General features: G+C 35.3%; 2 protein-coding genes across 2 annotated transcripts in view; one reads left to right on the top strand and one right to left on the bottom strand.

The window, feature by feature from the left end:
* LOC133532837 (transcription factor grauzone-like) overlaps positions 1 to 3822 on the bottom strand; it is a 31236-nt gene extending 27414 nt beyond the window's left edge. The window contains exons 1-3 of the mRNA XM_061871690.1: positions 3566 to 3822; positions 1914 to 2045; positions 692 to 860 (exon numbers count right to left, since the gene is read on the bottom strand). Coding sequence (XP_061727674.1) covers positions 692 to 860; positions 1914 to 2045; positions 3566 to 3679 — 415 coding nt within the window. The 5' untranslated portion in view covers positions 3680 to 3822. The remainder of the gene's footprint in view (positions 1 to 691; positions 861 to 1913; positions 2046 to 3565) is intronic.
* Positions 3823 to 4237: 415 nt separating this feature from the next.
* LOC133532713 (ubiquitin-related modifier 1 homolog) lies at positions 4238 to 7989 on the top strand. Its single transcript, XM_061871484.1, has 3 exons — positions 4238 to 4393; positions 5628 to 5834; positions 7839 to 7989. The coding sequence occupies exons 2-3, from the start codon at positions 5637 to 5639 to the stop codon at positions 7965 to 7967; spliced, it is 327 nt and encodes a 108-aa protein (XP_061727468.1). The 5' UTR covers positions 4238 to 4393; positions 5628 to 5636; the 3' UTR covers positions 7968 to 7989.
* The last annotated feature ends 16694 nt before the right edge of the window (positions 7990 to 24683 follow it).

Raw genomic sequence — 24683 nt, forward strand, 5'->3', positions numbered from 1 at the left:
AGTCATTGTACGTGCAAAGTTTCATTACAATCCAACACATAGGTTTACAATGAAAAACGCTGGTGGCCTAGCGGTAAGAGCGTGCGACTTTCAATCCGGAGGTCGCGGGTTCAAACCCCTGCTGGTACCAATGATTTTTTCGGAACTTATGTACGATATATCATTTGATATTTACCAGTCGCTTTTCGGTGAAGGAAAACATCGTGAGGAAACCCGACTCCCAATTAGGCCTAGTTTACCCTCTGGATTGGAAGGTCAGATGGCAGTAGCTTTCGTAAAAACTAGTGCCTACGCCAATTCTTGGGATTAGTTGTCAAGCGGACCCCAGGCTCCCATGAGCCGTGGAAAAGATGCCAGGACAATGCGAGGAAGATGATGATGACGTAGGATTAAAATGAGAACGAAATTCCGTTTGTATGGGAAGGTGAAGTTGTTTTTTGCCGAGGAAGTATGAAATAGTAGTATATGTAGTTTGTACAAGGAAGTATGGAAGCGTATCCAGGTAAGTAGATTCGGAATCGCGAGCAATGTGAGCTCAACGAGGGGGGTGGGGATGCGAGGGTCGGCAACGCGCATCTAACTCCTCTGGAGTTGCAGGCGTACATAGGCTACGGAGACTGCTTACCATCAGGCGGGCCGTATGCTTGTTTGCCACCGACATAGTATAAAAAAAAATGTAACGTGTACTAACCTGTCAAATGTTTAATATAACAAACCGACTCCTCCACACTCTTTTTCTTTGTCTTGTGAGTCTTCGGGTTGTGTGTATAGTCTATGGTTGGGTTGCGGCAGTTCCAAGTGGACAGGTCTGTTGACTTGTGGTGGCTTGTGCCGCTCTGTTGAATGAATTGTTTCGTGATCTGTGAAGCAGGATGTTTTAATTTTTTAATAGAAAAGAATTAGCAAGAATAAATGGACAGCAGTAAGAAAAAAATATTTTCTTTTTATTTAGTATATTTATATAGGTACTAACATTTTATTGAGCATTTGAAGATAAAAAAAATCGCTGGTCAAAATTGGATGCAAATAGCTCAAGATAGAGATGAGTGGAAAACTCTGGAAGAGGCCCTCACCTGCGAAGACGGGGTTCTTGCTACATATTAAAATTCATTTAAAAATAATTTTAGAACATTAAAAAACTATAAGTGAACTTAAGACTAATTCTAAACAACAAACACTGTTAAAATTAGCAAGAAATAAAAGGCTATTTTATTTATTAATTTATTTTATTTAAGAAGGAAAAGAGGGAATAGACACAAAACTGAAAGTTACTGTAAGTCAAAAATGTGCGATAAATTGTAAAGATTTGCTTCCTCTTGAAACAACATCAAAAAATAATCAAAATTCAATTCGAATTATAAATAAATAAATAAATAAAATAATAAATAAATATTATAGGACATTATTACACAAATTGACTAAGTCCCACAGTAAGCTCAATAAGGCTTGTATTGAGGGTACTTAGACAACGATATATATAATATATAAATATGTATAAATACTTAAATACATAGAAAACACCATGACTTAGGAACAAATATCCATGTTCATCACACGAATAAATGCCCTTACCATGATTTGAACCCCGGACCATCAGCTTCGTAGGCAGGGTCACTACCCACTAGGTCAAACCGGTCATCAATTTAAATTATAATATTTAAATGTTTTCTTTATCCTGGCAAATTAAGTCCTCTGGGAAATGAGGGGTTCAATAAGCAAATAAATAAAACATGCTGACCCACAGCTCTTTCCTGGTCCAGAAAATATCGCTGGCTGTACAACGCGGCAATTTGGAATCAAGACACAGTCGGAAAGGGACAGGTCTTTTGATATACAGTTAGTTTGTTATATTATAATATTTTAAGTTTTAGGTTAGGCTAGCTTGTAAAAATGTGCAAGCTTGTTGTTCTCACCTTTCTACCTGACTCTAAATGTTGCATCACAAATTTGTAGGATTTTCTACACTTCCTCCTGAACTTGTACACCTTCCTGATGAGGCAGGCGCATTCTGGACAGAACTTTGTCATGTACGGCCACTCTACAAACTAAAAAAAAACAGTAATTAATTAATATTTTTTTACTTTATTTCTTTATTTCAGGCCAATTTACCCATAGATTGTTAGTTATATACAGACTTACAATACTAGTGTTAGTAAATCTTAACCTAGGTCTCACAGCTTCATTTGGGGTCTCGGTACACAGGATGATGAGCAGACACCCAGTGACAAAAAAATGGACAGTCCCATAATAAGTGTACGGGGCACAACACCTAGGTTCGTCGGGGTCTCTCCCAGAAGTTGTCAGCAACATCAAGGATCTGCTAGGCTTTTTGATAGAGTTGGGTTGGCAAGAGTAGTGCAATTATATGACGTTGAGTTGCAGAAATCAAGCATGTGAGTACCTATAACCTTATATAGGTTAACCAAATAATAATAGAGTTAAATAAGTTTTTATATGAAGTGCTACGTCAAGTATGCAGATATGTAGTGGCTGCGCTACTCATCATGGTGCTCATCATGCCGACCACTCCCTATTTTGTTGGTTTTTTGGTGAGAGTTACAGGATTGGCGAAATCAAGTATTGGAGTGGTGCGATTAATCATGCGAGTCAACCAATCTTCCTTGCCATATGCCACAATGGTGACACGATTAACAAATTTCCAGATTATGGAATGCCCTAATGTGGCTTGCAAAACAAAACTTTGTCCTGAAAATGCGGTCATAGCTGCGATGGAGTTGTACAGTTGAGTTGCAGGTCTATGTGTAGGAGAGCTTAGGTCACGTCTTGCGGTTGTCAGCGAGTAGGGCAGTGTGTGGATGGGGCAGGCAACATTGCGGGAAGCAGAGCAAGGAGCATAGTGTGGCCATAGTAATAGGGATCTGTATGCATTCTTATTACCAAGTAAGCATGGTCAGTCTATCAACCCTGTAATGTAAACATTACATGTAGTTAAACATTTGATTGCCAAAGACCACAGATATCTGTGGAGCCATTTTTGAGTGAATTGCACAATTGAGTAACACTTCCATTTTTATAATGTTCTTATTAGAATAATCTGTTTTACCAAATTCCAGTTAATGTGAACAAGAAAATATAGATATTAAATAAACTATGAATGAAAAATAAAGTGCGTTATTGCAAATATGTTATTATAGTAACACTTACATTTTTATAATGTTCTTATTAGAATAATCTGTTAATGTTAATGTGAAAAAGAAAATATAGATATTAAATAAACTATGAATGAAAAATAAAGTGCGTTATTGCAAATATGTTATTATAGTAACACTTACATTTTTATAATGTTCTTATTAGAATAATCTGTTAATGTTAATGTGAAAAAGAAAATATAGTTATCAAATAAACTAAGGATGCCAAATAAAGTGCGTGATTGCAAATATATTACTATAAAATAAATAAAAGGTTTTTTATTTATTTTTTATCCTAATCCATTGGCTACCGGTATTCATTTTTTATAGTGATTTTTAGCAATAGCTTTTTAGAATAAGACATTGAGAAAAGTTTGAACTTCACAATATTTTTATACGAAATCTAAGGAACATACCGGACATCCGCTGAATTCTTCGTACGCTTTTATTAAAAATGTATTGTCCGTATAGTTTCTCAACTTTCCTTCGACGCTCCGGCAAATACGGCAAGCAACAAATGGCGGTGCCATTGTGTATTATGTTAAAATATTTATCTGAAAGGCTGTATTAAGTTATTTAATTTTGAATATTATACTTAAAATCTACAAATACTCCTCGGCCGATCATTAATAATGATTCATTATCAACATCAACAACAATGAAAAATTGTTAAGGCGTTGTTTCAATTTGCTTAAACAAAAGCGTGCGTACGGAAGATAATTAATATAATACATTTTTTTTTCAGAACATTATATTCATTATGACTATTGTGCTAAAATTAAATAATGTTTCAGGAGATAAATGAGCTAATCTTATCCTTAGAATGTTTAAAATGAATGATTATTTTTAAATTATGTATAAAATATAATTATACGTTCACAGAAATGTTTTAAGCACATCATCAAAAACGCCTTATAATATTGACATTAGCCTGCATGTTTATGAAGATAGTAAAACTAAGTCACAAGACTTGAATGCAAACTAAGACTACTCCTACGTAAAATCATTATCGAAACAGAAAGATGAACCTATAAAATATATTAAACTAAAATGTCATAATTAGAGAAAGAATTACTTCACGCTTAGAAATAAATATTATCCTTAAAAAATTGTTGCAGCATTCGCAAATATTTTTTTTGTCAGTTCTGACAGTTGAAAGAAAACAATAACATAACCTCAAAAATAGCATACACACCAACAATTCTATTCAATTCTAAAGTATATTAAATAATTCTTTAATAAATGTAAGACGAGTCCCAAACTTAATCGTTTATTGGTAGATAATGAGGATAAACACTAAGATAAACTAACTAAAAGAACTTCACTTTTACGTTCGTCCAAATATGAGTCATATCGAGAAGGTGGCGAAGTTTTTAAGAAGTTTAAAAGGAAACTAGTCCATTTATCACACCTTGAGACCACTAGTTAGTGTTTTCGCAACACATTTATTTGCTATTGACGCCGGATTCCATTTTAAGCTGTTATTAATTGAATTCGGATTCTAGCGTGTTAAGGACATTTTGAAGCATTTTTGTATATCTAAACAATTTTTGAGTTTTTATCACTGTGTAAATTATTTATTTGTAAGACTTTGCTTGTGTTTTCGATACTGTTTTTTTTAATAATAGGTAATTTATAATTAGACTACTTAATAAGAAATGTCTTTATAGCCCACATTAATTACAAATGCTAAAATTTAATTTAAAAAGCTCACGCTATTAATAATATACTAACTAGAGATGCAACGAATATTCGGCCACTATTCGGTATCTGCCCTATTCGGCCATAATTTCACTATTCAGCCAAATACCGAATAGTGGCATAGTATTGGACCGGATACCGAATAGAATGTTAACATCTACATGTTAACAGTAAACAAGGGGTAAAAAAAGTAAAAAACTACAAGGAATCAATTTATTAAGATCAGTATAATCTTTCAGGCTACCATTATATTCATAGATAGTACAAAAACATGAGAAAAATATAACAAAATAAAACACTAAACACATACAGTTTTAAGTCAAAATGATAAAACTCGCAATAAAATTTTTTTTTACTCACCCAACGAAAACTAACGCATCGCAATGTCTGTAATTCAATATGCACTGCGTGCAGAATAAGTGCAATTTCTATCAAAGACTGCCTACAGTAAGAAACAAGTTGCAACTTGCACAGCGCATGCTCGCGCGTGTTCGAATTGAATTCAGTTTAGGTGAAACTTCTAGCTGAATATTCAGCTATTCGGCTGATGGGTCCGCCGGATATTCGGTATTCAGCCAAGCCACTATTCATTGCATCTCTAGTATTAACTTTTGAATAGAAATTTAGAATTTCATGATAAACACCCAGCTGCAGAAGTGCCTGGCCACTTTATTCATGAATTCTATTAAATATATATCCATGCAGTTTTGCAGTTTGCTGTAAACTTTTAACCAAATTAAATAAGAGTAGTTTCATATTAATTTGATTTTTTTTTAGTATTTCAAAATGGCAGAATTAAAAATAAAGCTAGAATTTGGTGGAGGTGCAGAACTACTGTTTGACAAAATAAAGAAGCGGGAAGTAGAATTGCCAGCAGTTAAGAAGTACTTCCCAGACTGTCAACGTGACACATGGACGATAAAAGAGCTGCTGGTATGGCTGAAGGACAATTTGTTACGGGAAAGGCCGGAGTTGTTTCTACAGGTTAGTATTGGTTGAAAGTTTATCTATAGCCTGTTTAGCTAATAGAGCAGTGGCAGTGGCTTTCATAGTTATTTGTTGTACAAGGGGGCAAAGTTGTTGTTCGACGAAAAATTCCAAAATTGAACCATGAGCATAGCGAGTGGTTCGAGAAGTGGAATCGTGAGCGTTCCGAGGGTTTCAAGTCACGTTTTCACACCAACGCAAGGAAAAATATTAACTATGAAATACCAAAAAAATCAAATTCAAATGAACGTAATATAAAATATAGGATTCAAAATCATCATTTAAAAGTTAATTCCACCAGCTAACATAAAGAAACAACTCAAAATTTGCATCTGACTTTGTCCCACATGTCGATAAAATGCAACTATCTCATTAGTTTTTGAACACAATATTATTGAGCAAAAAACAAAGGAATTAATCACGAAGCTAACTATCAAGATGGCGCTCGAGCCTGAAGTCATGACATTAATGACAAAGTTTTGCAGACTCATCATTTACATAGCCAAGTTTGATAAATCCTGTCCTGTTATAATTTATTTTGATGAAGATTAAACAGAAATAGTTGTCAATTTTAAGGTTATTACTTTTTTTTTCCCTTGTGTGTTTTGGCAGGAGGGATTTTGCCAATGACGACGTTTCAAGACGTACCACGCACAATAAACATGTTGGGTGTATGATACATTTTGGTTACTTAATGTGATTTTTTTCAAACTTGAACTAAAATGTTGACATGAGTTACTTCAAATCAGGGGGCCTACCGCGAAAACCAAAATTCGCAAATTGCGGGGATCTTTCTCTTTTACTCTCACTAAGACGTTATTAGAGTAACAGAGAAAAATGCCCGCAATTGACGAACTTCGATTTTCGCGGTTATAGGCCAGGTCCGGAAATACTAGGTATCCGGTGCGATGAGTGAATATGATATGTAAAGGAATTTCATACTGCCTTCCAGTCAGACCAAGATAAGTTGGCAGCGATTTTAATAGTCAGTAATTCTAATTAGGGGTGGGTAATCCCATCTCGCGTTAGTCTGCAAAATCATTTGCTAGATGGCGCTGCCATCGAGTTACATCGCGCAATTAAGAGCGAAGTATACTACTTGATAGGGAGCGTGCATGAACTGTAGGAGGCAGCACAGGAGCCGTCAGATTTTTGGAGCGAGGCATAAATGTGAAGTTTACTGTTCCGATGTAGCCCACAAGATGGCAGAACCTACTATGCACAAGAAAACACGTGACATACATGTTTATTGTTCCGATTCAGGCCACAAGATGGCAGATCCTCCAACGTGCACGGTCCCTATAGTCCATACATAAGAGAAAACGTTTTTCCACTTCTAAATATTTTCCATACTCCTTGATTTTTTAGCATGTTATTGACACAATGAAAAACTAGCTTTATAGGTTTTCGTCAAAATTTGAAGTACAAAAAAAAGTGAAACCTATAATCCTAGAATATATTATGCTGAAGCGATCGACATTAAAATCAAAGTGATTTGTTAAGATTATCCTGTTTATCGGTATTCTACAGGATACATTTCGGGGAGTGTGCGATGGGATTACATAATCTTATCCCCCCATCTCCGTTCTGCCACCGTGGGACTAGACGCGGACATGCGTTTCACCCTTACGTCGTTACTTTACCACTGATTCGCACTAAACGCTACGCATCCAGCTTTATCATGCGAACGGCTAAGGAGTGGAATTCACTTCCTGCAAATCTATTCCCAGTCCACTATAACTTGGACCTTTTTAAATCGAGAGTGAATAGACATCTTTTAGGTAAGCATGTTCCATCCTAGACTGCATCGGCACTTTCCATCAGGTGAGATTGTGGTCAAATGCTTACCTTTTCGTAATAAAAAAAAAAAAAAATTGGTGGAAAACGTTTTCTTCCGAAATGGAATTTCATAGAAAAAGTACCGTTATTTCGCTAGGATCGCAAAGCTATTCTAACCTCCTAAGCGTAGGTAAGTATTGTATTCTATTTATTTATTTACAGGGTGATTCAGTCCGGCCAGGCATCTTGGTTCTTATAAACGATGCAGATTGGGAGCTGTCCGGCGAACTCAACTACGAAATACAGCAGAATGACTCCATCATGTTCATATCTACGCTGCATGGGGGATAGTAAATAAGATTTAAATATTTAATTTAGTTTTATTTTATGACCTCCACAATGGCCACCTTATACCAAAGAGAATTTGAAATAGAGGTGTATTGAAAGAAAACTTGTAGGCACTTAAATTTACTGCCATCTTTCGGCACAAGATTAAGATTTTTAGAATGCCATTTGATCTATTAGATGACGCTAGTTTTTGATATTTAACAAATTTAACACATATTAGTAAAATAATCAGGATTAAAGTCAAATGGCGTTCTAAAAGTTTTAAATTTACGTGAATCAGTTGAAAAATGCGATTTTCAGCCGGCCTAGCCAAGGTGGCAATCGCTATCGCTACGACAACAACACGCTTTGTGTCTCTATCACTCTTCCATATTAGTGCGACAGTGACAGTTGCGTTTCTATCGCTACATCCTGACACGAAAGTATTTTTGCCCAAGCTGAAACGGACGCCTTCGCTAACGCTCGGTCAAAAATGTCGATGAAGTTTTTAGTTTTTCTAAAAATGGCAGAGCTGATGCCACTAAAAATACCCAAAAATTACGGAGAAAAAATGTGACCGCGGCCGGCAAAACGTCCCACTTTGTCGCTTGCCATACGGGCGAGATTTGCTTGTATCTTTATATGAATAACCTGACAAGGCGTCCTTATGGCAAGCGGCAAAGTGGAACAAATGTTGCCATCTATACGACTTTTGATTGTAAATACAGTGTAAACTTTACATCCTGCACCAAAACTGTTTCTAGCCCAGTGGTTGACTGGTAGAGAATGCCTCAAGGCGTTAAGTCCGCCATTTGTACTCTTTTTTTGTAAATTTGTGCAATAACGTTAACATAAAATAAAATAAATAAATATTATACGACATTATTACACAAATTGACTAAGTCCCACAGTAAGCTCAATAAGGCTTGTGTTGAGGGTACTTAGACAACGATATAACAATATATATAAAAAATAAATAAATAAACTCTATATAGCGACACTCATAGGCCCGGATGTTTTTACAAGCTTTTATTTAGTTTCACCTGTCCCGTTGTCTGCCTGTCGGTCTGTAATCAAATCTTGCAAGTTAAATTTGACCCACTTCCCGGTTTCCGATGAAGATGAAAATTTGCATACATATGTAAGTCGGGTGACAATGCAATATTATGGTACCATAGAGCTGATCTGATGATGGAGACAGGAGGGGACGTGATAAAACAAGCAACATAATTGTGTTTGGGGTTTTTAGAAGTGTCTCGATGAGTACCTATTCTATTAGTTACCTGTGGAAAGAAAAGTACAGTCAGCTTTAAAAAATTTTTTTTAATTTAATCTGTTTATTTCATAACAAAAAACATGCATTTTTCTAACTAACTACTAATCTTAGATTAAAAAGATTTTTTGAATTAAGGAGTCTAGGCTAGGTGTGTAGAATTAATTAAACAGTACACTACATCTTTATATACTTAATATTGCATTATTTTCGCATTTTAAGCATGTGTTTCTTTATCATAGATCTAACTTGCCCACATGTTCGACCTTCTAATGAGCTTACTAATTCATATGGAAATCTATGGAATGTAATCTATTGGAAATAAATGGCTTAATTATTATAATAATTTATTAATTAATTATGGAAATCTATTCAATATACGCGGTACAATGCATTTCCATACTTTTCGATCATATTCTTTGTTTGTTTTTCGGTTTTAGCTATAAAAGCGTGTACCAAAAATGAAATTTTTGTCTAAAACTTATTTTTTGACGGTATAGAGAGTTTTCGTTATATAGAGAGAAATTAATACCAAAGTACCTACACCAACTACAACCAACAGAAGTCGACGTTATAGGGAGTGAATCGTTATATCGACTGACGTTATATATAAATATTAAATAAATATTATTATAGGACATTATTACACAAATTGACTAAGTCCCACAGTAAGCTCAATAGGCTTGTGTTGAGGGTACTTAGACAATGATATATATAATATATAAATATTTATAAATACTTAAATACATAGAAAACACCCATGACTCAGGAACAAATATCCATGCTCAACACACGAATAAATGCCCTTACCAGGATTTGAACCCGGGACCATCAGCTTCGTAGGCAGGGTCACTACCCACTAGGCCAAACCGGTCGTCGACAAGTATATGTTTACACAGTATTTTTAAACGCTTCTTGATCTTCAAAGGGTTATAATTTTAACCTCGTCCCTTACAAAATATGTATTTCAAATTCTACTCACAGCCCACTCAAGTATGATAATAGACAGGTTCACAAAAAGCCAGCTGTGCGACTCTTACCGACAGTTTTTAAAAGGTCCCCTAATTAAATTCGTTGGAAGCTGCGACCCTCCGTCAATCCCTATCAGCATTAAGCGGGTGAGGCGAGTTGTAAGCTGTGTTTTTACCCTAGATATCAAAAATTCATTGATTGAATTAGATTATAAACTGAAATAGATGTCGTAGGTATAAAGAAAAGCTTCCTCGCACAACGTATCAGCATTGTTATACGAGGCAATGCCGCCAGCATCCTTGATAAACCATATTTGAATACTGTTAAAGCCGAAGTATTGGGTCGTTGGAATTGGCGTTTTTGTTCATAAGTATTAGTCATGTCATAGTTTATTTATTTTAATAGTAACTTCGAAGTATTTTTAAATTTCATTAGTGCGCTACATAACAACGATTTTACATACAATTATTTGCTACTTTTATTGTTTTATGTATTCAGAATGCCGCCCTGAAAACAGCTCTTGTCATGTGCTGCCGGTTCGAGTATTTAAATGACTTATATTTTTCTGACGGGACAGATTTAAAAAAAATATGAGCTAGAAAATGTGCCTTAAAATTTCTTGGAGAAATCGAGGGAACTCTTCAAATGTTATAGGTACATGTATGGCGCTTTTGGTAATATTTTGTATATTAAAATCCTTAAACTAAATAGACCCATTTTGAGTGCCCTTGACGTGCATATATATTTCCATTATACTGTATTAAAACTTTGTCATAAACCCTTTTAAACTCTTAATAATTAAACACTTTTAGTACAGGGTGTTTAAAAAGGGCCCCAACAGGAGGCGGAAAAAATGTTTTAGTAATTAGGGTCCCTTCTTTTATGTTATGACACAAAAACACAACGTGATTTGAAACTCAGATTCGGAGGTCAGTGTCGAGGAGGGGAGTCGAAAAAATATATTTTATTTATTTAATATTAGGTAGTTTAGTAATGTAGTTTTATAAGTGTTGACGACCGGTTTGGCCTAGTGGGTAGTGACCCTGCCTACGAAGCCGATGGTCCCGGGTTCAAATCCTGGTAAGGGCATTTATTCATGTGATGAGCATGGATATTTGTTCCTGAGTCATGGGTGTTTTCTGTGTATTTAAGTATTTCTAAATATTTATATATTATATATATCATTGTCTAAGTACCCTCAACACAAGCCTTATTGAACTTACTGTGGGACTTAGTTAATTTGTGTAATAATGTCCTATAATATTGATTTATTATTATTATTATTTATTTCCTTTATTTGTCTTTTACTCTCAGATTAGGCTTTTTACAATATGTTTATAAAAGTAAAATATAAAAACAATTATAAAACAATACAAAAAAAATAAACACATTATATATGGTGTGCTGGCTGTGCGCGCGTTGCTCACTTGACGTCCCCGCCGCTACGTAGGTACCTACTGTCATGTACGTCAAAATGCAGTCTTTAAGGAATGTAAACATGATAAGATGTATGTATAAACGAATCGATGTATGTATGTCTGTAAACTCTATTACCTACTCCTTTTTTAAATTCGAAATGAATACAGAAGCAACCCTAGTGAGTCGGGCAAGTTTAGGTATGTATTTTCAAGAACGGCGGGAACGGACCTTCTGTTTATTTTTTATTTTGTGCAAAATACACTAATAAGATTTGTAGGAGGTGTAAAGTCTCTCCAAGGCTCTCAATGAAATTTATACTAAATAAATCGCGTCAAACTGTCTCGATGCTAAATTCCTTCTAAATCGGTTTAGCGGTTGACATGTAGTTTCCCTAAATGGGTTTTAATAAGCCCATGGCTCCATTTTGATTCATTTATCAAAAAACTATATTATTATTAAACATGCTAACAAAATTTCATCACATTAGTTCAATTACTTATATACCTAATTAATTGTTTAAAAAACTTATCTGTTTTTATCCTATTCATGATCTATTTGACTGATCCAGATCCAGTACTGAGCCAGAACCCTTTTGTTTTGCTGCGAAGCACACAGCATTTCCTATATGTATGGAACAGTATTATTTAAATTTTTTTTTTCTTTCTACTTCTATTTTGTATTAATGTGTATTTCTCTCGTATAATTTTGTATTATCTGTTTTTTTTGTCATTTTATTAATTGTATTTCCTGTGTGTATTGTGGCAAACAAATAAACGGATTATCTATCTATCTATCTACCATTTGTGTCACAAATTATAACTTTCAACCCCTTACCCCCACACTCCCTAATAGTATGCATTAGTTGTCGCAGCGTGACGCCATGTTTCAATTTGAGGCCCAACACGACATAATCGAATCAGGGAGATTAAATGGAAAGTATTTTTATCGGGGTTGCTTTTTAATGGAAATAAAATATGACATCGCGACTTCGGAGCAGAAGTTTCTTTACAAGGTTTTGTGTTATGATCGTATGTTACTAGAAATAGAAACCGAAAAAAGCTGTATTCATGGCAGACAATAGGGTTGTTTCCAATTTTTTGAAACGCTTGTATTACGGTCTATATTAACTAAAAGTTGCCCTAAAATTCAACTTTTATACTAAAAACGGCTTTAAATATGTTAAATTAACAAAATATATTTTGACAGATGCTTTCGCGCCCAAAATGTTTTTTGTAAATTGTGTGACGTCACAGCTTACGGTTTGACACATAACTACATACAAACGTAGAAGATACGAACTGTCAACTGACATTTGTCATTTGTTGTTTATCGCCTAACTGTCAACAGTGTCAATCCGAGAGTTGTGACGTCATCAGAATCTTCAATGACGTTTCGAGTTTGGTCACGTGACGTGTGCCAAAATATATTTTAAATTCAATATTTACAAAAATATGGTCATTACAGGTCCCCTAAAAGTAATTTAACATGTTCTTATAATCCAAAAGAATTTATTGGGATACAATTCTGCCCTAAGATTTGTAGATGGAAACAACCCTATTATAATACCATGAACAAAACAACTGAAATAATAAGTTTTTTTGCAAAAAAACATTTTTGTTTCAAGCTTTTATCGCTGACAGTGCACTCGTGAACGGGTGCTGTTTGTGGAGACCGGTCTGTTTAAGCTTACACGGGGTACAGGTTATGTTAAAGTATGTAACTTTACTTTTGAGTGGCATTAACGTGAGACACTTCATTCGGTTTTTGTCTGTTTTAATTTTTTGTCTTTTAATTATTTATATAAGAATTCAAGCCTTGGCGACCCTCTACATCTCTAAGGATAATTTAATATCTTTTTTATATTTTATCTCTGACACTTAGAGACTTATACATCTCTAATCAATTTTAGTATTTTATGGTTTTATTTTTTTTAAATAGTTTTTTTTGTGTAATTTGACATTTAGAGACAGTATACATCTCTAATAAAGTATTTATTATTTAATCGATTCGATATTTGTAATTTTTTTTTTAATTTATTGTTTGTAAAAATGTACATGTAAAAGTGCCCCTGTGGCCTATTTGCTGAATAAATGTTTGATATTTGATATTTGACAGTAGGTACTTTTCTTACCACAGACAACTAATAATCATAGGGATAATTCTAAAAACCCTAAACATAATCAGGTGACGTTATTGTTTTATCACAGAGTTCCTATGGCCACCTCCTGTCTCCATCAGATCAGCTCGATGGTACCATAATATTGCATTGTCACCGGACTTCATATGTATACTTACACATTTTCAATCAGATATCAGGAAGTGGTTGAAAAATTTGCAAGCCATTTTTCAACTACTTCCACAAGATTTGAAAAAAGTTAGTTACATACGAATATATCACGTTATATAAAAGCTTGTAATTATCAAAACATGACCTTGTTTGAGAGCAAATGACCTTAAGATTTGAGACATAATTCGTATTTAGTAGTGTCACTAAGAAAGCATCTTTGGTAAGTAACCTCGAAGGCAGAGCAAATGGGATTTTAAAGTTTTTGACAACTTCTACTCAAAGTCGAGGGCGGAGCTTAATACTTACCCTTGTTCTAAACCCCGTAATACTCAAATAATAATTTGTCCGACAGATTCGTAAAGAATATTATTGAAGTAATTTCCAATCTCTGTATGTATTTCCTAACTTTATTTGCAAGAAGTTAATTTTAGTTGTCAAATTACCTGCTAGATGTCGCTATACCATGTGTTGAAAATCCTAGATCGCGGTGTTAAGATTTTTCCGAGAAACATGACGTCTGGCCCGTACTAAACCTTGTCAAGCTTTTATAACTCTTATAACAGTTGTACCTCTATTTAGAGTTGTGTCCGCTCGGTCAATCGGTCAAAGGAAGGAGGTTCGCTCTTTTAGTTCCTTTAGTTCAGGAGCTAGCTAAATCGTTTCTGTCTGTGGCTGACGTTATATAGTGTGCGAGAGGGACACCGCCATAGACTATTTGTTACTAGGTACCGACGTACCGACTACTGAACTAAAGGACCGAGACCGATTAAGAGCGCTTAAGATGAACTAGTTCCTTTCGGTCCGTGGTAGGATTTCATCCCTTTTAGTTCTTCGGTCCTGACCGACTCAAGCCTACCTCTATTGAATTTATTACATTATTGTATAGTCAACAAGAGTGCTCAAGTCGTGGTTTTGGTCAGGTTTGTATACGTGCAATTTTTGACGTGGCGTTGGTGACCCTTCATTAAGACTATTACTTCAGTGACGTGGCGGCAAGTTTAACCCCCTTATTCATAAACTTTACGGGTCTGATTTTGTTAAATAATGTTTTATCCCTTTCTTACAAATACATTATCCAAATGACAGATAAAAACAATCGATTCATAGCTAATTCAGGCCAGTAACGCGTGTATGAATAACGCCATTAAACCTTACATAATTTACGTAATTCAGTCGATGTTTTCAATTTCAATTTATTTATTTGTAAAATAATAATTTTACACATCACATTTCAAATTACAATTATAATTTATATTAAAAGCTTAAAATACAAAAGTACAGGGGTCTCGGCCCCGAATACATTTTTATGCCATTTGGGGTCGAGACGCTTGGCCCGCGGGGTCCTAATGCTTAACAACTTTTTAAAGAACTATCTAAAAGGCTGGTCGACTTTAGAGGTGACCGAAGAGCTGGCAGCTTTCTCGCCCAACGTATAAGCATCGCTATACAGCGGGGAAATGCTGCCAGCATCCTCGGCACCATGCCAAAGGGGCCAAATTTTTTAGACATATTTTAATTTTATTTAGTATTAGTTTTTAGTTTTAATTTAGTTTTATTTAATAGATATGTTAGTTTATTTTTATTGTGCCCGACATTTAATTACTTTTTAATAAATTAGTTTACTATTTATATTACATATAAAACAATAGTTCATTTTCTTGAAGTTTTGATGTTTGAACTTTAATTTAGTATCGTAAATATAGAAACAGTGTAAATTTTATCGACATCATAACGTGACGAACGCGTTTGCGTTAAGTCTCATTTTGTATAGGATTTTGAGTTTCTAAAACGTCCCGCTTGGCGCGCTCTTTCTAAATCCAATACAAAATGAGACTAAACGCAAACGCGTACGTCACGTTTCAAAATCGAATTTATTTACACTAGAGGTACTGAGCTTAGAAAATAGAGCAGACACTAAAATAATAGTAAACAGCTTTAACAAAGACCATTAGTTCACATAAACGTATGTACATTGTCTCATTAAATTTAACTGACGCAATTTACTTAGTTCAAGTGGCGGTTGGGGATCGCTTATAAAAGTTAAGTATTCTATGAATAATTACGTACAAATGTATGCATCTGACAGATCACTTGTCTATCAGACTGCGTCATAGGCGCTCAAGTACTAATTTTGTATGAGAGCGTGATCGCTAATTTCAGTTGCATAATAGAGAGATTAAGTAAGCTTAGAGTGCCTACTCCATATGTCGGTGTCATTTCTTAATGTTTATTTTTATTTACTTGTTTCAAGAGAACTTATGTTGAAATCAGTTTTGATAATAAGTTGAATGGTAAAACGTGTTATCAATAAGTTTATAACTCGCTTACATCTTATAAATATTTTTTCGCAAAACGCGCTTAAAACTCACTATAAATGGGTTTTTATGTATATATGGGGTTGGTAAGTAAGTACTCCTATGTCTGTGAGCTGTAGACCTGGCGAACGTGAATCCCAATGGCTATTCATTTATTAAAAAACTATATTATTATATATCACAAACTCACAAAATTTCAGGAGAATCTGTTGAGAAACGCAACCTGTAGAGGAGAATAGCTGGACAGATATACTAAAGCATTTTTGCCGAACCTAAAATGGAGACCTTCGCTTTCGGTGGGATTTTTAGGGTTCCGTAGCCAAATGGCATAAAACGGAACCCTTATAGTTTCGCCATGTCCGTCTGTCTGTCTGTCCGAGGCTTTGCTCCGTGGTCGTTAGTGCTAGAAAGCTGAAATTTGGCATGGATATATAAATCAAAAAAAGCCGACAAAGTCGTACAATAAAATCTAAAAAATTAATTTTTTTAGGGTACCTCCCCTACACGTAAAGTGGGGGTGAAATTTTTTTTTCGCTTCAACCCTGGAGTGTGGGATATCGTTGGAAAGGACTTTCAAAACCAATAGGGGTTTTCAAGAAACATTTATTGATAAAGTGAATATATTCGGAGATAATCGCTCCGAAAGAAAAAAAAAATGTGTCCCCCCCGTCTAACTTTTTTTTTTTTTTTATACTAATGTCACGTCGCCACGTCGGTTGTTTGCCACGTCGGTGGCAAACAAGCATACGGCCCGCCTGATGGTAAGCAGTCTCCGTAGCCTATGTACACCTGCAACTCCAGAGGAGTTACATGCGCGTTGCCGACCCTAACCCCACCCCCCCTCGTTTTTGAACCATAGGTCCAAAAAATATGAAAAAAATCGTGGAAGTAGAGCTTAAGAAAGACATTAAATGAAAACTATAGCAGACATGAACAGTTTAGCTGTTTTTGAGTAATCGCAAAAATTTTCCCTTCATAGTAAAAAGACTTACTTTAATTAGGTACTGATTATGCAAATTTGCCTATTTGTTTAACTAAGGTACCGTTTCATCCCATGGTTAACAATTCACTATACTTTAAGCTTCAGTTTAGCTTATTGTGACGGAAGAGTAACTACGGAACCCTACACTGAGCGTGGCCCGACATGCTCTTGGCCGGTTTTGGACAAAAATTGAGTTTTGGAGATGGGAAAAGTTGGAGGAGTGCGTATACAGGAAAGGTCGATATTTAGAAAATATTATATAAAAAAAAAACTAATCCCCATTCATCTTATTTTCATAAAGATAGTTAGATATAGTTAATAATATAGTTTTGTTTTATATGTTTCTCAGGGAGATTTGACATCGCAGCTATCCTTAAATCGCACTTCATAATGCGGTATCTATTTAATCTCAGGTTGTAATCCATGATGGGTGAAATCTAAATAACACAATTTCACGGGAATGATCAAGGCATTCTAGGCTATAAACGCCATGCAATAAGTGTTAAAATCTCGTGGATTTAGGTAATTCTAGTATTAAGATAAGAGTATGAATTGGGTAATATAAATTGGATTGCAAGACTAAGAACAGATTGCAACTTATAATATGTTAGCTTTAATTTTGTGGTTTGGACACTTTGGACTTGGATTTGTGGCCATTTCATAGTTTCAAAGTAGTACTTACTATATTTGGGGACTTTCCGAGACCTCCTCTGAGACACCAGTAGCAGCGCAAACACACACACACACACACACCTCGGATGAAGCCTCACCAGCACACCGCACACGCCAGCTAAGCTACCGGTCGCCTTCACTGCGGCCCTGAAACCTATGTGTTTTGTACTTGGTTGCAAATAAATCAATTGAAATTGAACCTGGTCCCGCTCAAGCGGTATCACCAGACTAGGGGTCGTGGGGTTGGGTAACGATCGGTAGCGAAGAGCTGGCCTACACCAGCATCACACGCCGTCCTCCAAAAGACGTGCAATTGACCTCCCACATCGGTGGGGAGCGACCCACTACAGCCGCCGCAGCCGAGAGGCGGAAGCAGCCACTAATATCTCCCTTCCAGGGAGGTATCGAATGACAACCATCAACCTACTATATTTTTTACTTATTTTCATGTTAGGTATTTCGACTCAGAATCACGAATAATTACTATCGAAAGAAAAATGTATCATTAAGTTTTATTCTATTTCCGGGACCAGTCTGAAAATCAGCGCAGAGCCCTCTGGCACTGCACATGCTGAGATTGGGACCCTTTGCCACATTATAGATTTAAGTTATTTTGTATTTTTAGCTATTTTCATATAAATTGTAAATTTTGTTGTGTGGCAATAAAGATTTTTTTATTTATTTTATTATTATTTTATTATCCTATTCCATTTTTGGAACGAAGTTCCTTATTGGTGGGCGGATTGGGGCTAGACGAAAACTGCAAGATTTTTCCGCCACGTGACGCCACTTTCGTTTAAATTCTTTTCGAGACTAAGTAGCTTAATTTCACCGACTTACGTATATCCTATACTGGCGCAATTGGCAAACAGCCGCTCAGAAACAGGTGGTAGCAGCGACGATCCAGGTTCGATCCCCGGTGTGTATAACAGATTATTGCCTTTTGTTTTTTTTTGTACTTGAATTTCATATTTTTGATTGACTAAGCGACTGTGAAGCTCGAGCTAAGCGTATCAGATTCAGCTTGAACAAAAATGTTTTTTTTTTTTTATGTTTAGTTGTTCTTCTTGTAAGTCACATTTCTGAACTGATTTGTGTGTGAGTAGTTTCGAAAGTTATTATTTTTTCGATTAAGTTTTTTTGTATTTGTTAATCAATAATATAATACGTCTATTAATAGATAATAATATACGTCGTTCCAACTGGGTGTTCCATAACATAACATTCACGCATTTTTTTGCTTTAAAAATATTTTCACTCAACTCTACCTGTTTATTGTGAATTCAATGGACATCTGTTTCTTGCTAAAAATACAGAGTGTTTATTTAGTCACCTGCAATAATTTATGGACGGATTATAAAGGTAATATTGAGCAAATTTTACTATGGAACCAATCCCGAAATCGTCAAAAAAAAAACTCTCCCATAGACAATGTCAAGGTCAGACAGCCAAAATATGTGAAACAGCCAATTTTTTTTCACGATTTCGTGTTTGGATCCAGAGTAAAAGTTGCTCAATATGACCTATATTATCGCCCCTAAATTATTGCATGCGACTAATTAAACACCATGCGTTATTTTAATACATAGTACCTGGGCGACCGAGCTTTGCTCGGTTATAACTATTTATTGTAATATGGTGGTCTATAGGTGATAATCTTAACTACATTTTTTTACTAGATTAATCTTGTCTAAAATAATAAAAATTAAAAAAAAAATATATAAACTTGAACATATAAAAAAAAAAACCAAAAGTTAGTCACCGGGCGAGATTCGAACCCGTAACACTCGTTTAGCAGTCCGCGTCTTAACCCGCTGGACCAGACGGACAGTGGCCGGCAACACGAAATTAGCGACCATATTCTGCGTAGAAAGAAAAACGCATGAAAACTCGAAAACACGCGTTTTCCCAAACATAAGAATAATCTAGATAGATTGTATACCCCCAAAAATCCCCATATACCAAATTTCAGCGAAATCGTTAGAGCCGTTTCCGAGATCACAGAAATATATATATATATATATATATATATATATATATATATATATATATATATATATATATATACAAGAATTGCTCGTTTAAAGGTATAAGATATACAGAAATGACAAATATAATATACTACAACATAATTGGAAGGAAAAATTTATGGCAAGAGGGGAAGGGGACGAAGGTTCATCTGGCTTGACAATATTAAGAAATGGTCGAACGTGAATAACGCAGCCATACTGGCAAGAATGGCCAAGAACAGAAGAGAGATGGCAAAGGTGGTCGCCGACGTCCGTTAGGGCATGGCAAATAAAGAAGAAGTTAGTTTAATATTTTAGTCGGGCGAAATTGGGCACCAAAACTGAAGTTAGGGTGCCCGACTTCAGATAGTTTTGTCAACCCTTTTTTCAACGCTTTGTAACATTGATAACGGGATTTGGCCGCTTAGAATACATATTAGAGACGCCACTACAAAATAAAAATCAAAGTATCTTTATTTATCATAAAAGGCAATTAACACACACCACACTGCACTGCAGTGAATCCTACACTAGGCACATAGTCTGTATCGCGGCGAAATCGATTCAAAATCGTCAATTCCGTAATAAACATGCACGGAACGTTTAAAGAGTTAAACGTTCCAAAGTAATTAGTATAGGAAATGCATGAGGCGCCTCGGCAACGTTCGGGCGCCGTCGGCACACTTCGGGCGGTATCGATTGAGGAGGCGCGCGAGGTGTCTTGAGACTTTGAGATGTAGACCATTTTATTTGAAGTTTACACTATTTGTGTATAATATCTTTTATTTGTGAATATTTATATTTTTTCTACTCTGAATCAGGAGCTCTTACGATCCTAATAGAAGAAAAAAACTGTACCAACAATTCCATACAATTTTTGTTCCTTTCATTCTGTGACCGTCATGCAAAGTATATGAAAAGTGGAAACGGAATGGTAATAAAAAACTTTTTTCTCCTATAAGAATCGAAAGAGTTCGTGATTCTGAGTAGGTATATCTTTCTTATGAGGTTCTCTTCAAATATACACAGAAAGTTAGTATGGTAAATGCATGAGGCGCCTCGGTAAGGTTCGGGCGCCGTCGGCACACTTCGGGCGGTATCGATTAGGGATTCGCGCGACGTGTCTTGAGACTTTGAGAAATGTAGTTTTTTGATTGATAACTGGTGGAGAAAATTAGAAAACTACTGTTTAATAAACTTAAACAATTAAAAGTAATATACGAACTTTGATAGTTAAATAAAAGCTTGTAAAACAATACGTTAAAGATATAAGAAAGAGGTAGACAATAGCTATACGGTAAACTCCTCCAACAACTGCAGCAGGAATTCTCATTTTTTAAGTATAATTATTTGATTTGAATGAAGTGTAAAGTACAAAAATATGATTGAATGTAAAGTATCCGAAAACGACGTCAAGGATACGGTGAAATGGAAGCTAAAGACACGAAAAGCTGACCTCATCATCATCACCATGATATAGCTTGGAAGAGAGAGAGATTCGTATGAAGTGACTCTGTTTAATTGTTGAAACAAATGTGGAATTCAATTACCTAATTATACACACAAACAATGTGCTCGAAAAAAAGTTCAAATAAGAAAAGTAAAAAAAAATCTAAGTACAATAATTATTTGGCACTTCATTAAAATTTTACCCAAACAAAAATGTTTTAGAAAAACAGACATAATTATTTCTAGTATTTACCTGATTCTTAATTACTTCCGCATTTCCTTAAGCTGTCCTAATGAATAGTCACCATAATACATAACAAAATACATAACGTAAATAATCCTGCACTTATTTGTGGGCCAAAATTTACTTAGTTACCTTTTCTTTTTTTATAGTTTTTCTTCTCATTTAATTTTATGACAGTTTTTTAAATAGGCACACTCTGTATATAGAACTTAAATAATCTACAGTTTATTTCTAATCAAAAATAGACTTCAATCGAAACTGTCAAATGGATCATTCATGCGTCGCGTGAATGAATAAATGATGAGTCAAGTGTCAAGACTGTCTGGTTCGTTCACGTCTGCTCGGGGTAGGTCAGCGTTACGGCAGCTTTCCACCGTCGAGTCGCAGCAGGAAAAATCGTACAACGATTGATAGCGAACAAAAATTTTTTTTTCTTTAGTCTCATATTGCTATTGAAATGGCTAAATTACCTACATTTTGTTTTTAATCCTATGTTTTATTATTTGTGAAAAACTACATAATACACATTCAGTTAATAATCCTAGTTTGTTCGTATATCAAGTTCAATCGCCTCAATATGTCTAACCGCTCTCATTTAAAACACAAGAATAGAATGTTTGGGTAGTTAATAGAGCTACAATTTTAAGTATTTGAAATATAATACGTAATTTAATTTAATTCAATATAATTCTAATTAAGTATCTGAAGAGCTGGTGGCCTAGCGGTAAGAGCGTGCGACTTGCAATCCGGAGATCGCGGGTTCAAACCCCGGCCCGTACCAATGAGTTTTTCGGAACTTAATTATGTACGAAATATCATTTGATATTTACCAGTCGCTTTTCGGTGAAGGAAAACATCGTGAGGAAACCGGAGTAATCCCAATAGGCCGCTACTGCTCCAATAATTATTAAATAAAGTGAGCATTAAATGAATGAATGAAAGAAAGTACGTTTTTTTTCTCGACAGTACTTAGTATCTAAACGGTAGCTAACTTTGAGCAACACCGGCTTCCGACACGTCGGAAGGGAGGAGCTCAAGCGATATGTCACCGTACAAATCGTTCTGCCATTTTTGCGGTGGGGAACGTGCACACAGTCGCACTTCTCACTCAAGTAAGAAATAGAATCTCCATGTACCAAAAAGTGTCATCAAAAAACCTTAAATAGGTGGCGCTACAATACCTAGAATACTTGAAAAAAAAAACTCACTCCGTCAATAACGCCTAGGTTCTTAGCTACTCTAGCGCTACTCTGGAGAGATTTGGAACTATTATTTATAGCTGACAGCTGGACACATTTGCCACAGTTCTACCATAAGAGATTTCATTCCTTTTAATTCCACACTCCATACCTGTAATGACGACACAAATACATAGGAAATGACACACGTCAAAGACAAATCTTGCACACATCGATCTCTTTTTGTGTACGGACGAGTCACAACATGCACCGCCATAGGTACAGTTGTACCTATGCTTCGGCAGAGGGGACATAGGTAGTACGAATGTGGTCTTACAATCCTACAGAATTGGATAAAGTTTTATTTGCGGACGTATACTTCATGAAATTAATACGTTTTAGTAGATATTTTAATGCTTTTTCTGCTTACATTAAAATCACCCATGTTTTTATTTATTTATTAAAGTTCCAATTAATTTTAAAAAATCGCAGAGTTCCATGTTTACTTACTGCTAAAGTCATGAATGGCTTAATTACAGCAAGGGTTCGGACTTATTAAACTAATTTATATAACAAAGTAAATATATGTTTACAAAATATAGTCGTAATTATTTGATATGAAATAATTTTTAACTTTTTTAATTGATTCAGAGTTAGATCGGTATAAATCTTGTATGTGTCCCGGAAGGCTATTTATTATTTTCTTACGTATGAAATTATTAGTTCTCGTTCCGTAGACATTATTATATGATGGTAGTATGAATCTAGGTGCATTAGGGATACTTCTTAGTCTATTGTTTCTGTGATATTTATTTAATTTATCTATGTGTAGGTGTTCTTCTTTAAGAATGGACAATTTAACTATATTTTGTAATGCCTTATTAACGATATTTTAACATTAATTCTCTTTGAGTCAAAAATACTTTTGTAGACAGTATTATTGAAAAGTATTACTTGGGTTAATAAAAACTAATACATTCACTTACTTGGTCAAAGAATAGTACATTGTGCAACGAGGTAGGTAAGTGAAATTTTGGATACGAGGGTGATAAAGACCCGAGTTTGCAATATTCTTACCTCCGGAGTTACACACAATGTTTTTCATCACACTTGCGAAGAACAAACTAAATTTTAAACGACCAACTTGAAGCGATCGGTTTGTATCTTCGCATCGGCGCTGGAAAGGCGCCTTCAGACGTTTGAACCGGTAGTTAAGGATTCAACCCACCGAACGATACGGGAGTCGTTTGCCGAAGTAATTCTTCACATGAACACAAGCTTGAGATTAACAGGTTCTACATATATATATAAAAATGCATCTCCTGTGTACAATCTTATACCTTTAAACGAGCAATTCTTCTATATTTATATATTTCGGATCTCGGAAACGGCTTTAACGATTTCGATTATTATATCCTTCCTTCTTCCTAGCGTCGTCCCGGCACATTGCCACGGCTCATGGGAGCCTCGGGTCCGCTTGACAACTAATCCCAAGATTTGGCGTAGGCACTAGTTTTTACGAAAGCGACTGCCATCTGACCTTCCAGCCAAGAGGGTAAAACTAGGCCTTGTTAAGATTATTCCGGTTTCCTCACGATGTTTTCCTTCATCGAAAAGCGACTGGTAATACCAAATGAAATTTCGTACATGAGTTCCGAAAAACTCATTGGTACGAGCCGGGATTTGAACCCGCGAACTCCGGATTGAAAGTCAAACGCTCTTTTAAGGCCACCAGCGCTTCTTCAGTTTTTTCACCGATTTATTATTATTATTGAAATAAAAGCCTAAATTAATTAAATAGCTTTTATTGAATACACGTATTTTTACAGTTAATTTGCAATGACAGTCGGCGTAGTCTATGCCACACAGCGATAAAAGGTTCCGTTCCTCACACTCTCGTCCACTTATTCTAGAGTTTGACTTAGAAATATATATCCTCA

Source organism: Cydia pomonella, chromosome 27, assembly GCF_033807575.1.
Source record: "Cydia pomonella isolate Wapato2018A chromosome 27, ilCydPomo1, whole genome shotgun sequence".
Classification (NCBI taxonomy): domain Eukaryota; kingdom Metazoa; phylum Arthropoda; class Insecta; order Lepidoptera; family Tortricidae; genus Cydia; species Cydia pomonella.